At 39.7% G+C, this 14,024-nt stretch overlaps 1 protein-coding gene across 5 annotated transcripts in view; it reads right to left on the bottom strand.

Annotated features, from left to right (window-relative positions):
- The window catches only part of USP15 (ubiquitin specific peptidase 15), a 240,680-nt gene that overhangs the window by 191,802 nt on the left and 34,854 nt on the right, over positions 1 to 14,024 (bottom strand). For 4 of the 5 annotated variants that reach the window (XR_010090423.1, XM_063446968.1, XM_063446970.1 and 1 more), the window contains exons 4-5: positions 9,886 to 10,012; positions 1,615 to 1,760 (exon numbers count right to left, since the gene is read on the bottom strand). Coding sequence is in view for 4 of the 5 variants with exons in the window: in XM_063446968.1 (XP_063303038.1) it covers positions 1,615 to 1,760; positions 9,886 to 10,012 (273 nt within the window). In the remaining variant the exon portion in view is untranslated. Of the gene's footprint in view, positions 1 to 1,614; positions 1,761 to 9,885; positions 10,013 to 12,311; positions 12,362 to 14,024 lie in introns of those variants that run through there. The other variant, XM_063446971.1, reaches the window with a different exon arrangement.

The following is a 14,024-nucleotide window of genomic DNA, read 5'->3' as shown; positions in this document are numbered from 1 at the left end:
AGAAAAAAGAAGACGTCGAATGGTAAGTTTAATTTTACTTTACAGGTTAGCAATTTTATTCCCCCCTCACTATTTTTTAGGGTGAGGGGGGTAGGTAGGGGCATTTTTTATTTGGGTGGGGGGTGGGTGACTAGGGGCTTGGGCACCCCTAGTCACCTTGATGGGGGGGGGAATTTACTTAGTGCCCCCACCCGCCGCCCAGGGGTGGGGGCGGGGGGAGGACAGTAGGTCCCCCCCATTATCGTTATGGCCCCCACCCGCCGCCCAGGGGTGGGGGCCGGGGGGGAGGACAGTAGGTCCCCCCCCCTTTTACCATTAGGGCCCCCACCCGCCACCCAGGGGTGGGGGCCGGAGGACAGTAGGTCCCCCCCCCCTTATTACTATAATGGCCCCCACCCGCCGCCCAGGGGTGGGGGCCGGGGGGGGAGGACAGTAGGTCCCCCCCCCCTACTACTATTATGGCCCCCACCCGCCGCCCAGGGGTGGGGGCCGGGGGGGGGAGGACAGTAGGTCCCCCCCCCCCCCTTATTACTATTATGGCCCCCACCCTCCGCCCAGGGGTGGGGGCCGGGGGGGGGAGGACAGTAGGTCCCCCCCCCACCTATTAATATTATGGCCCCCACCCGCCGCCCAGGGGTGGGGGCCGGGGGGTGGAGGACAGTAGGTCCCCCCCCCCCTTATTACTATTATGGCCCCCACCCGCCGCCCAGGGGTGGGGGCCTGAGGGGAGGACAGTAGGTCCCCCCTCATTCCCATTATGGCCCCCACCCGCCGTCCAGGGGTGGGGGCCGGCGGGGGAGGACAGTAGGTCCCCCGTCCCCCCCTTATTACCTTTTTTTTTTTTTTTACAGTGAGCAGCCACAGGCTGCTCACTGTTTAGTGGACATGCCCCTACTCGCGGTATAGCGAGTAGGGGCATTGGGGAGATTTTAATCTCCCTTGTGCTATTATGGGGGTCATATTGACCCCCATAGAGTGAGGAGGGGACCTGGGGGGCTTATGAAGTGGTGGGGAGCACTGCTCCCTGCCGCTTCTGTCTTTACATATTGCAAGGAGGGAGCTGCACGCCGGTAGCTCCCTCCTTGTAATAAACCGAACAAACAAACGAACACTGATACACAGTGTTAGTTTGTTCGTCTGATTTTTTCTATTCATTCATTCGTCTGTCTGATGAATGAATGAATAGGTGAAATTCCCGTTCGCATGTCCAGGTGTTTCACTGGGCATGTGCGGGAATCTCAGGGCTATCTAGTGTGGGTAGATGACGTGTCCCACAGGGACTTCACCTACCCACACAAAGATGGCGGCGCCCTGAATATAGATCGGGGCAGAAAATAAAGAATAAAAAATAGGTAATGTGGGGGGCTTAGGGGCATTTGGGGGTGACTAGGGGGTCGATTGGATGTAGTTGAGGCGGGAGGGGGGTTAAAAAAAAAAACGGAATTCGGCATGACAGTGCCGCTTTAATGTTAAAGCCATAGAGTGGTCGCATGGCAGAACTAATACAGAGATGAAGAAAAACACTTTAAATGTCTATAATACATAAACAGATTTTTTATTTTTTTTAAAGTATAAAAAATACAAAGAAATATAGGCATAAAATGTGTGTCATACCTGTCCCTGATACAAGCCAGCATCTTGTATGGTACTTTCAGGTTTGGTCAGAGGCTCAAATGTATTGCTCATATATTTGTTCCACAGTCTGGTCTCTTTTTCTTCGGGAATATTGAAGATCTTTATCATTTCCTTTTCAATCATATCTAAATGTTAAAACAAAATCATATGTATGTATACAAATATAAGTATTATTGCAAACCTACAATATCTAAAACAGAATAAGATAAACCTGATTAATGAAAAAGTAACCCATCCCACCTCATTTTATGGAGAAATAAGGGTATCTGTAAAAGGGCACCGTGCACAAAATCTAAAGACCATTTTTAGATTACACACATGTCCATACTCTGGCAAATCAAACTTTACTGCTTGCATTCCATGATAGAACAGGTATCAGCAGTGAGGTGGATGTGTCCTCATAAAGCTGGCAATGTAAAAAAAAAATTGATTTCTGCTTGCTGAAAATTCAGGAACTGTTTTCCTAATGTGTGACACTAGAAAACCACATGGCTTGAAAATAATTTAGAGACGGAGGATAGGTAGGGCTTATACTTGTGTTTATTTCTGAATAGTTTAACAATTATAGTAGTGACACTAAAATTATAGCACTAGGAATACGTTTGTATTTCTAACTATATAGTGTTCCTTTAAGGGACTCAGCACAGTTTGTGCAGTAAGCAGATTTAAACATAAATAAATAAAATTGCAGAGTACCGTATATACTCGAGTATAAGCCGACCCGAATATAAGCCGAGGCCCCTAATTTTACCCCCCAAAAATGGGAAAACTTATTGACTCGAGTATAAGACTAGGGTGAGAAATGCAGCAGTTACTGGTAAATTTCTAAATAAAATTAGATCCTAAAAAAATATATTAATTGAATATTTATTTACAGTGTGTGTATAATGAATGCAGTGTGTGTGTGTATGAATGCAGTGTGTGTGTATGAATGCAGTGTGAGTGTATGAATGCAGTGTGTGTGTATGAATGCAGTGTGTGTATGAATGCAGTGTGTGTGTATGAGTGCAGCGTGTGTATGAATGCAGCGTGTGTATGAATGCAGCGTGTGTATGAATGCAGCGTGTGTATGAATGCAGTGTGAGTGTATGAATGCAGTGTGAGTGTATGAATGCAGCGTGTGTATAAATGCAGTGTGAGTGTATGAGTGCAGCGTGTGTATGAGTGCAGCGTGTGTATGAGTGCAGCGTGTGTATGAGTGCAGCGTGTGTATGAGTGCAGCGTGTGTATGAGTGCAGCGTGTGTGTATGAGTGCAGCGTGTGTGTATGAGTGCAGCGTGTGTGTATGAGTGCAGCGTGTGTGTATGAGTGCAGCGTGTGTGTATGAGTGCAGCGTGTGTATGAATGCAGTGTGTGTGTATGAGTGGTGTGTGTGTGTGTTGCAGAGCCTTGGTGGGGGTGGGCAATTCTTTTTTTTTTATTATTTTAATTTTTTTTTATTATTATTTATTATTATTTTTATTTATTTAATTTAATTATTATTTTTATTATTATTTAATTTTTTTATTTTTATTATTACTATCTTTTTTTTTTCGTCCCCCCTCCCTGCTTGATACATAGCAGGAAGGGGGGCTCTCCTTCCCTGCTGGTCCAGCATTGGTAGTTCAGTGGGGGGGAGGAAGGGGGCTGTCAGAGCTGTTACTTACCTGTCCTGCAGCTCCTGTCAGCTCTCTCCTCCTCCGCGCCGTCCGTTCAGCTCCCTCTGTCAGCTCCCAGTGTAAGTCTCGCGAGAGCCGCGGCTCTCGCGAGATTTACACTGGGAGCTGACCGAGGTGCTGAACGGACGGCGCGGAGGAGGAGAGAGCTGACAGGAGCTGCAGGAGAGGTAAGTAAGATCTCTGCAGCCCCCACAGCCCCATTGTCTGTATTATGGCAATGCAAATTGCCATAATACAGACTATTGACTCGAGTATAAGCCGAGTTGGGGTTTTTTAGCACAGAAAATGTGCTAAAAAACTCGACTTATACTCGAGTATATACGGTAATTGTTGCAGTCTACATTTAGCTTCTTTTACCCTGGATTAGAAATACAAAGTTTTTTTCCATTTTCTTTGTTTTTTTTTGTATGGGACACTTATTTCCTTTTGTAATAAGGAATCGATCAGGAAATTCAAAAGCATTTTAATATTATGTTTTTATTTCTGCCAGAGTTATTTAACAGCCTCCAAATTTAAGCAAATTGAAATTTGTATTCAAAAGGCCAAAATAGCAAGCTGTGACTACAGTGCAGTTGAAGCATTTTTCTAAATCAGCTGTTTTTAATGTAGTGATTTCACTGTATCATTACAGTTATGCTTTGGGATATGTTTACTTTTAAATACAAACATCATTAAAGACATTTAGGTTATTTCAAGTCATTTGTATGTTGACTTTTGTCACAGTGGAATACACATCGCAACAACAATTTTCTATCCAAACTGCATCGAACACGTATCCCAAAATTTTTAACTATTTTTCAAGATTGGGAAAAGCCCCAGTGGATTAAAGGTTTAGACGAAAATTTTAAAAAGAAATAAAGATTACTTAATAACAAGACAAAAAAATGGTGGGAAATAGCTTTCCTAGAAGAGGGTCTTATTACACAAGGCCTATGTGTTGAAAAGATTCCTGCTGGAATCCAGCCGCACCCTTCATCTTTCCAGCCTTGTGTTTAAGAGTTTTTCTGGGAAGCTCCCACCCTACCTGAGCAAAATGCTCTCCTCGGCTGTTCCCACCTCCTATGACCTCCGATCCAGTACCAGCACTTTATTCAGTCTACCTCAATACAAAAAGAAAGCTGCCCGATCCTCCTCCTCCTACAGAGCGCCGCAATTGTGGAACGACCTTCCGCACACTTTAAAATATTCCCCAAGCCTCAACTCCTTTAAGAGATCCCTCTCTACATACCTCAAAACAGAATGCACGTGTTATGGTTGATTATATATTTCCTACCTATTCTAAGGTAAATTTTGTATATATTGTGTATTAATATTGTTTTTGTATTTTATTGTACCATAATGTATCAATGCAATGTGTTGTGGACCCAGGACATACTTGAAAACGAGAGAAATCTCAATGTATCTTTCCTGGTAAAATTATTTTATAAATAAATAAATAAATTTGGGATTGATGATTAATTATTTCTGAGAGGGAGGACATTTTAGACAATTGCTCGTTCCAGCTAATCCATTTATTATTAAACATTCAAGGGAAATGAAGGACAAACTGGAACAGGAATTGAAGGAATTAGAATCCAATCCCCCAATCGATATAGAGAATATTGAATTTAAAGAAAGAGAGGAAATCTTGCAAAAAAAACCTAAATTTAGATGAAAGGATAGCAGAAACAAAGATTAAAAAGTATAGACGAGATAAATGTCACGTCCTGTTCCATTCTGCGGATATTTCTGGCCTTGGCTTCTGATATCCAGAATTATTTTTAAAATTCTTGTTTAGTTTTTCTGGTTTTCTATTCTATGTCTTGTTTTCTTTATGCTGGGTTTTCAGGGTTCATTCTTTTATTCCGTTCCTGGAATTCCCAGTCTCCTGAGTTCCTTTAAAAGTTTGTTTTTTGTTGCCACACCCGTTCCTTTGCCATTTTTGTTTCAGCTAGCAGTCGTCTCATTTCTTCTGCTCCGTTCTTTGCAGGAAAGTACTGTGTGTGTTTTATTGTTGTTTATTTAGTCATGCATATCTAGGCAGTTAGGACCCAACGTAATTGAAGTACTTTAACGCAGTGGTGGGCTGCATACATTTTGGCCATTTATGTTTGTCTAAATCTCCAGTAGTTATGTCTCCTCTTGTTTTACCTTCTATCTCTTGTCTCGTTTTATTTGTCTTGTATTCCCATTTCATGTACAGTCCTGTCCTGTCCATGTTCTGTTCAATTTTCCCTCATGTATTGTGTACATGTTCTGGGGTCTGCTTTCTGTCCTGCTCCGGTTCTGGGTTCTCTTGTCTTATCTTGTGTGGTGCCTGTTCTAGTCTTACTTAGATTCTAGTACTGAATACATATCAGCATATCATCTAGCTCCTGGCTTCTGTTTAAGCTGCATCAGGGACCTGGTAGGTGGCCGCGCAAACTCTGGTGCTCAACAGCCCATTTCCAAGCTGAGACTCCTATCATCTTCATCAGGCACACAGCGGCCCCAGTCTTCGGACCGCCACCCGTGACAATAAAGAGGATAAAATCCAAGACACCGTTTCTACATGTTAGAAAATCCTATAAGGGAGAAAAAAAGTCAAGCTATACTTTTAAGAAAAAGAACTCCCAAACCCCAGGAGAAATTCATTCTCAGAAAGTCCTAAAAAAAGTTCCAAACAAAGCTTGAGAAGGATACCTCCATCTCAATACACTAATTTCAAAACACGGAATTATATTTCCAATAAAGAAAGAGAACGTCCCTGTTTTTTCCGACAGAATGTCCCCAGAGGAAGAAAGAGAGAACAGGTCCTATGCCCAGGTAGCAAGAAATAATCCAGAAACAAATAGGAGGAACATTCATTTTAGTGATAGAGAGGAAAAGTTTCAAGGGAGAACCATAGCACCAAAAGAGAAGACAATAACAAATTATTTCAAATCCAGGGAGGAGACATGGGAACATCACAATCATTTTTCTCCACTTCGTGTAGATATCCCACAAAAAAGAATCAGGTTGGAAGATTAGAAAACAACTTACAATCTCAAACCAATTTAGGCAATAGAGGTTTTTAAAAAGGAATCTTTAATATATCAGGGATTCCACTTTTTGAAAATGAGATCAGACTATTGGAAAAAGGCATGAAATTTGCCCCAAAAAAACATGTAAATGACTTTAATCTTTATATTGATTTAAAGAAGTAGATTAGATCTATGACTATTAAGAGACACTCCCTTTATGTATCCCACATCTCCTAATTAAGGGGTAGTGGAATACCAGGATTCAAAACGCAAACAAATCCAATTTTTTTCCCATCCAGAGTAGAGGCCCGTATTTGGAAATTTTTGATCCAATAGTAGATCAAGAATTCAGGTCCCTATACAGAAAAAATAAGTATGGAAAAAATCTTAAGAGTAACCTAACTAAGAAAGAGCAATCCTGTTTTAAAAATTTGATGAAAAGAGAGCATATAGTCATCAAGGAGGCAGATAAGAGGGAGTGCATATTGATTATATCCACTGAGTACTACCTGCAACAATCTGTAAATATTTTAGGAGATACAAAAAACATACAAAGTATTAAAAAAAGGGATCCTACAAAGACTTTCAATGCTGAATTGAAAGTTCGATTGGAAGGAGCAAAAATAGGAAACATAATTACACAACAACATTTTGATTATCTATTCCAAAAAAAAAACTACCATTCCTATTTTTTATTTTCTACCCAAGACACATAGAAACTTAACACAACCCCCTAGATGTCCTATAATTAGCGGGATAGATTGCTTACCGCTAATTTATCGGCAAATATATGCACAGACAGCTTTATCATACATTAAAGACACAAAGTTATTTCTACAAGAAATGGAAAGTCTCGAGTGGAGTCCAGATTATAGCTGGGCAACACTCGATGTTACATCATTACACACGATCAGTTAGCATAACCTGGGACTGGAAGCCATTAATCATTTCATGATCCTGTATTCAAATATATCATAAAAGTATAGAGATTTAGTTTCATCTTTAGTTAAATTTATTTTAGACCACAATTTTTTTCTTCAATGGAGATTTTTATTTATAAGTCACGGGGACCACCTTGGGCCCCAGGTTCGCCCCCAGCGATGCCAACACCTATATGAGAAGATGGGAATATCTTTTTGTTTAGTCTGGTCATGGTTGGGGAGAGAACCTGGTGCTCTGGCGGAGATACATCAATTTTGTAATTATTATTTGGAAGGGGTCTTTTTCTTGTTTTCAAGGGTTTGTGGATTATCTGAATAATAATCAATGTCATCAGAAATTTACACCAGTATGGGACAGAAATACAATACATTTTCTTGATTTAACTCTTTTTTTGTGAGGATGACCATATCAAAATCAAATGTTTTTTCAAACGCAATTGTTCCCATCCTCAAGATTTTGAATCCCAGTCATTACATATTAAAAACAAACTCATAGAAAGGGGATATAATAAAAACAGCTTAGAGAAGGAGATTGGAATCACAAAAAAATGGAGAGAAATTAGTTATTAATGGATAGGTCAAATACTGAAAGATCTAATGATACATTTAAATATGCATTTACTACACAATATAAGGTGGACCATCAATGAATTAAAAGTGGTTTACAAAAGCACTGGTCAATCCTATTACAGGACCCTGTATTGGGGAACCTATTGCCAGAAAACCCTACCCTAATTTATAGGAAGAATTGTAATCCTAAAAACCTTTTAGCCCCAAGCTATGCTATTAAAACTGACACTAAATCAGAGATCGTAATTTCAAACGTCAATTGCCCCAAAATACACTAATTATATTTTGGGGGAATTGACGTACGAAATTAACTGCACTTTCGCCTTAGTGGATGGACTCTCTCCACCAGAGCATAATATGTGAACCTTCTCCCCATCTGTTCAATCGGCCCATTTGCCCCTGGAGAACACCAGGGGGAGATCGCTCACCACAGGACTCTCCCAGACCCACAGTGGAACGCACAGCCATCTTGCATTACGAGGACCTTTTGAACATTTGAACACAAGGAAATGCACGCTGGAACGCACGGAAGTGCGTCTCGGACAGCACTTCAGTTTTCTGCCGATTGGAAGAATTTGGATCAGCTGGGAGAAGGGCTGCTCATTTTGACAAATGAAGAAGCAGATGAAGTGGAGATTGGACTCTCCAATGGAATTAAGAAGAACAGAAGACACCCATTGGGGCAACAATGAACTTGAGGGACTAGCCCTATTTAAGGGGACTCAGGGGTGGGTTGGATTAGGCTGCTTTTGGGAGCACTATTACTCTTACTGCTTTTATTCACATTTGGTCTCTGAGGAAGTCCCAATGTTGGGACAAAACGCGCAAGACATTTTATTGCTATTTTTATTTAAATAAAACTACTTTTACGCCAAGCTACCTATCGGAGTCCTGACTGGTTCGTGATTTATGGCGATACTACAGTCCTGAGAAGGAATATTACCCCCCCCCCCCATCCCCTTTGGGGGAGGCACCATTGGAGAGCTTCTTATTCAAATATCTTGTGAGTGCAATCTATAACTGCGAGTGTTATAATTGTTTCACACTATGTTCTGTTTATTGATTTTTTTCTAAAGCAACCAGCTGAATCCCACCTGTGTTGTGTATATTTCAATGGCTTGTGAAGACCACCATTTGGGAGGTGATCTGAGGGAAGCTGTTTCTGTATTATTGATAAGTATCATTTTTCATTATTTTTGTAATAGTTGTATTTTTGTTTTGTAGTACATTGCAACAACAGACTAGTTTAAAAAAAATGATGTCACTAAAAAAGTGACTGAATAAGGACATGCAAAACTTTAAAAAAACAAAAAAAAACCTTGGTTTAACACAGAACAGTGGGAACGGTAGCGCTGTCTCCTAGCATCATAACAACAAGGGGTTGAAGTGGTTATGGTATTTATAATGTCCAATTCATTATAGAATTGGACAGACTCCTTTAGACATATCTATACATTATTATTAATGGATACTCCTCCAAAGGTAAAGTGAAATATGATGGAATATAATAAAAGAGAGGCTTTATTTAAAAAAATAAATAAAAATAAAAAAAATATATATATATATATATATATATATATATATATATATATATAATTTATTCATAATTAAAGGGAAACTCCAGTGCCAGGAAGCATTACGTCTCCCCATAGGAAAGCATTGAAAAATAATTTCAATGCTTTCCTATGGGGAAATGAGCGACGCTGGAGGTCCTCACACAGCATGAGGACGTCCAGCGACGCTCTAGCACAGGTTTCCTGTGCTATGAAGGAGGAAGTGACCTCTAGTGGCTGTCTAGTAGACAGCCAGTAGAGGTGGAGTTAACCCTGCAAGGTAATTATTGCAATTTATAAAAAACTGCAATAATTACACTTGCAGGGTTAGGAGTAGTGGGAGTTGGCACCCAGACCACTCCAATGGGCTGAAGTGGTCTGGGTGCCTGGAGTGTCCCTTTAACTATCTGAGTTTTAGGACTGTGTATCTTGTATTCTGCAAATTTCCCTTTAAACCATAAACAAGATGCAAAAAAAAATTAACATTCAGAACATTTTTTTTAGAGGATTTAACATAATTAAGCAGCAGATAGAAAGAAGTCCTTACCTATAGTGTCAGCTTTGCTAAATCGTCTTGTTACAACATTGTTCATGTTTCCATTTTCGCACAGTTTCAGTTCAGTTAGATAAACTTCTACTTTGCAGTGCTTTACAAACATACCCTGTTCAACCACCTGTAACAGCACAACAGACATTTTAAACATTTGTGAAATGTAATGGTCTAAATTACTTTGGCACACCACCTTGAATTGTTCCCACTATGGTTAACTGCTGGGACAATGCTCAAGGCAATTATCAACAATACATTGTATTTTGGAGAATCTATGCATTTTCTATTGTAGTGAAAGAGAGCCCATTTAACACTGGAATAAGTTTAATGGTACCCTTATATTGCCATATATTAAATCACAGTTGAAGAATTGGTCACCGGGATGATTTATTAATAGAAGGATCAGTCACTAAATTAACAACCAAGAGCATGATTTGGATCGTGACAAAAAAAAAAAAAAAAAAGGTTCAGGAGCACTGCACTTTAATGCATTAACATACATCGAGACAAAACAAAGCACTCTATTAACTCTCTTTGTTCACTATAATTTTAAGCCATTGCATCCACCAAATATTAGCACTCATCAACTTCTCAGTTGTCATATATGACCATGAGCCATATAGACAAACAAATGGATTATCCAGAAGTTAAGCAAGCTGTAATGTTCCTATATCTTTAGTTGACTTTCCAAGTGCCCAAAAAAAGATCTAAAAAAAATCTGAATGAATTATTTTAGCTATGAAGGCTACAATTGGCAAACCAGATCTTTGTGAACTGCATTTCAAATTTTAAAGACTAAAAGACAATAGGTTACCAGGGTATCCATTAACACTCAACGGCCATGCTCAGCCAATCATTACTGTACAAAATTTGATAAAATAGCTTTGCTAATACGAGAGTGGAACTTCTGCATTATCAATCCGGTGAGAGAGGGGCCAGGTTGCCAACATCTGGGGGACGACCATATTGTGTAAAATTTAACTGAATTAACCTTTATTGACTTCAAGTAAGCTTAGAAAACAGCTATAATCAATAATGCAACATTTATATCAATGGCTGCATTTCCTCACCTTTTATTTGGGACAAGGACCCAATTTATGTGCATATCATTAGTTTGGTGAAGCATTCTCCAACTGCAATATAAAATGTACTAAACTTAGGTAAAACAAGCATATTCTTTCCCAGTGTCAGAGGAGTCATTTGCAATAGGAAAAGATGCGATTACAGTGAACAATACTAATATGTGCATGATCCAACCAGTATGGACCCAATAAAACAGAGTAGGGGACAATTTTGGGTTGCAAACTATGAGATATGAGCAAATATTTTATTAGAACACCAACAGGCTCTACAATGGAGTACAGCACTAGAAATGAAAACAAAATAAATGCGCAAACAAACAAGATAATGTACAGGAAATAGGGACAATGAGCTTTAGCATTATAAAGCTGACTGTCTGGCTGGTTAGTTGCAGTTGTTTAAGTAATGTGTAAAAATATTATATGCTATGTTTCTCTATACAGGTGGTTCCCATTTAGACCTACCTGTTTTATGACGGCTCGCACTTAGGACCAGGCGTAAGTGCGAGCCGTTGTGGGGATTCCCTGCTCTGGTGCGCATATCTATGTTCGGGGAAGTTTCCCGAACATAGACAAACGCACCAGAGCAGGGAATCCCTTAACTCCTCACTTACCGACCAATTCGTTCTACGACCGGGTCGTAGGAATGGAACCCGGTCGGTAAGTGAGGAGTGTCTATATGCTTTTGTTTTCAGACAGCATTTTACCCTATAGATTTATTTATAAAATATTTATTTATAGAATATTTTACCAGGAAGGATACAATGAGATTTCTCTCGTTTTCAAGTATGTCCTGGGTTTTTCAAGCATGTCCTAGGTAAACGCATGTATACACCAACTACCAAACATGGAGTCTTGGTAATTCTCACCAACTTGTAAGTTTTAATGCTTTAAATCCAGCACTATTCTAAAGTACATTTAAGCATTAAAAAACAATACATTATGGATTTGGTGAACTAGCATTTAAGCACAAATGCATCAAGACATTTAGCTTTGTCTTAGCATTTGTACATATTCACCAAAACACTACACATTTCTTTTTTGCAATTAACAACAAAACTATTAAATGAATGTACTTCTTCCCCCCCCCCCCCATTTCATTTTATACAATTAGCACAAATCCTTTTCAGATTTAAAAAATCTTGAGAATAATATTTTAATGAGGAGTTTGCAATTCCTCCCTCCATAATTATTTTACGCAATAACAGTGTCACGTACACAAACACTATAAGGCACTCAGTACATTCAATTCAATTCAATGCTATTTATCACAGCTTTCACCTGCAACATTGCAATGAGCGATATTATATGCACAAATTACATGCACAAGATTAGAAAGATTACCTCTGAGTCAAGTTAAAGTGGCATTCGATCTCCCACAGAGAAACGGCAAGTACGCTGCAGTAATGTACAGTGTTCTGCAAATAGTCAGTGCTATGTGACACTGACACCACTGACATAAATGGTATGGAAAGGTGAACAGAGATCATAACAAGAACTGAGAATGTATGGCTCCACTTGATCATTTCTCTTTAAAAATCACGAATGCTTAACTACCGTATATACTCGAGTATAAGCCGAGTTTTTCAGCACATTTTTTGTGCTGAAAAACCCCAACTCGGCTTATACTCGAGTCAATAGTCTGTATTATGGCAATTTGCATTGCCATAATACAGACTGGGGCTGTGGGGGCTGCAGAGAGCGTTACTTACCTTTCCTGCAGCTCCTGTCAGCTCTCTCCTCCTCCGCGCCGTCCGTTCAGCACCTCGGTCAGCTCCCAGTGTAAGTCTCTCGCGAGACTTACAGTGGGAGCTGACAGAAGAGCTGACCGGACGGCGCAGAGGAGGAGAGAGCTGACAGGAGCTGCAAGAAAGGTAAGTAACGCTCTCTGCAGCCCCCCTCTTCCCCCCACTGAACTACCAATGCCACTGGACCACCAGGGAGTAAGAGCCCCCCTCCCTGGCCAGCTAGCAAGCAGGGAGGGGGGACGAAAAAATAAATGAAGTAATAATAATTAAATAAAAAATAAGAAGAAGAAATAATAATGAAAAAAAATATTAAAATAATAATAAAAAAAATAATAAAATAATAAAATTGCCCACCCCCCCACCACTGCAACACACACACACACACACACACTGCATACATACACACACACACTGCACACATACACACACAGCACACATACACACACACACTGCACACATACACACACTGCACACATACACACACACTGCACACATACACACACTGCACACATACTCATACACACACTGCATTCATACACACACTGCATTCATACACACACTGCATTCATACACACACACACTGCATTCATTATACACACACTGTAAATAAATATTCAATTAATATATTTTTTTTAGGATCTAATTTTATTTAGAAATTTACCAGTAGCTGCTGCATTTCCCACCCTAGTCTTATACTCGAGTCAATAAGTTTTCCCAGTTTTTTTGGGTAAAATTAGGGGCCTCGGCTTATATTCGGGTCGGCTTATACTCGAGTATATACGGTAAGTATAAAAACAGTCTTGGAAATCTGTATATATAGCTAAACTATAGCTAGATTATAATACTTACATAGTACATTTATAAAATCAAAATACTCTACAATGTATTAAAATGGGTAAAAATTATACATGCACATAACGCCCACAATTTTAAATGGACAAACTGGAACACTTTAATTTTGGGAGGGTGTACAGGGATAAGGCTGTTCTGAGAAATGTTAGGTGACTTACTAATAATGTAGGCAACTACAATGTAATTTTATTAAAGACACGGAGGCTCCTATTATGCTTCTCTTTCTTTAATTTTCCCTCAGCAGCGAAGAGAGAAATGAGTGAAAAGAGAAAAACATATCATTAACATATATACATATTCAACATATTCAACAGTGCTACATAAGGGAACCTCCCCCTTCCAGTATATAAGGTGTAGCACTCTCTTCCTCTTCCTCTTTCTTCGCTGCTCCCTCAGACCAGCTAAGTACCTTCATTGACTATATAATATTATTGTCATTTGTATCTGCATTGCCTGC

Source organism: Pelobates fuscus, chromosome 3, assembly GCF_036172605.1.
Source record: "Pelobates fuscus isolate aPelFus1 chromosome 3, aPelFus1.pri, whole genome shotgun sequence".
Taxonomy (NCBI): Eukaryota; Metazoa; Chordata; class Amphibia; order Anura; family Pelobatidae; genus Pelobates; species Pelobates fuscus.
The sequence above is the reverse complement of the archived record's forward strand: the minus strand, read 5'-3'. Positions and strand labels throughout refer to the sequence as shown.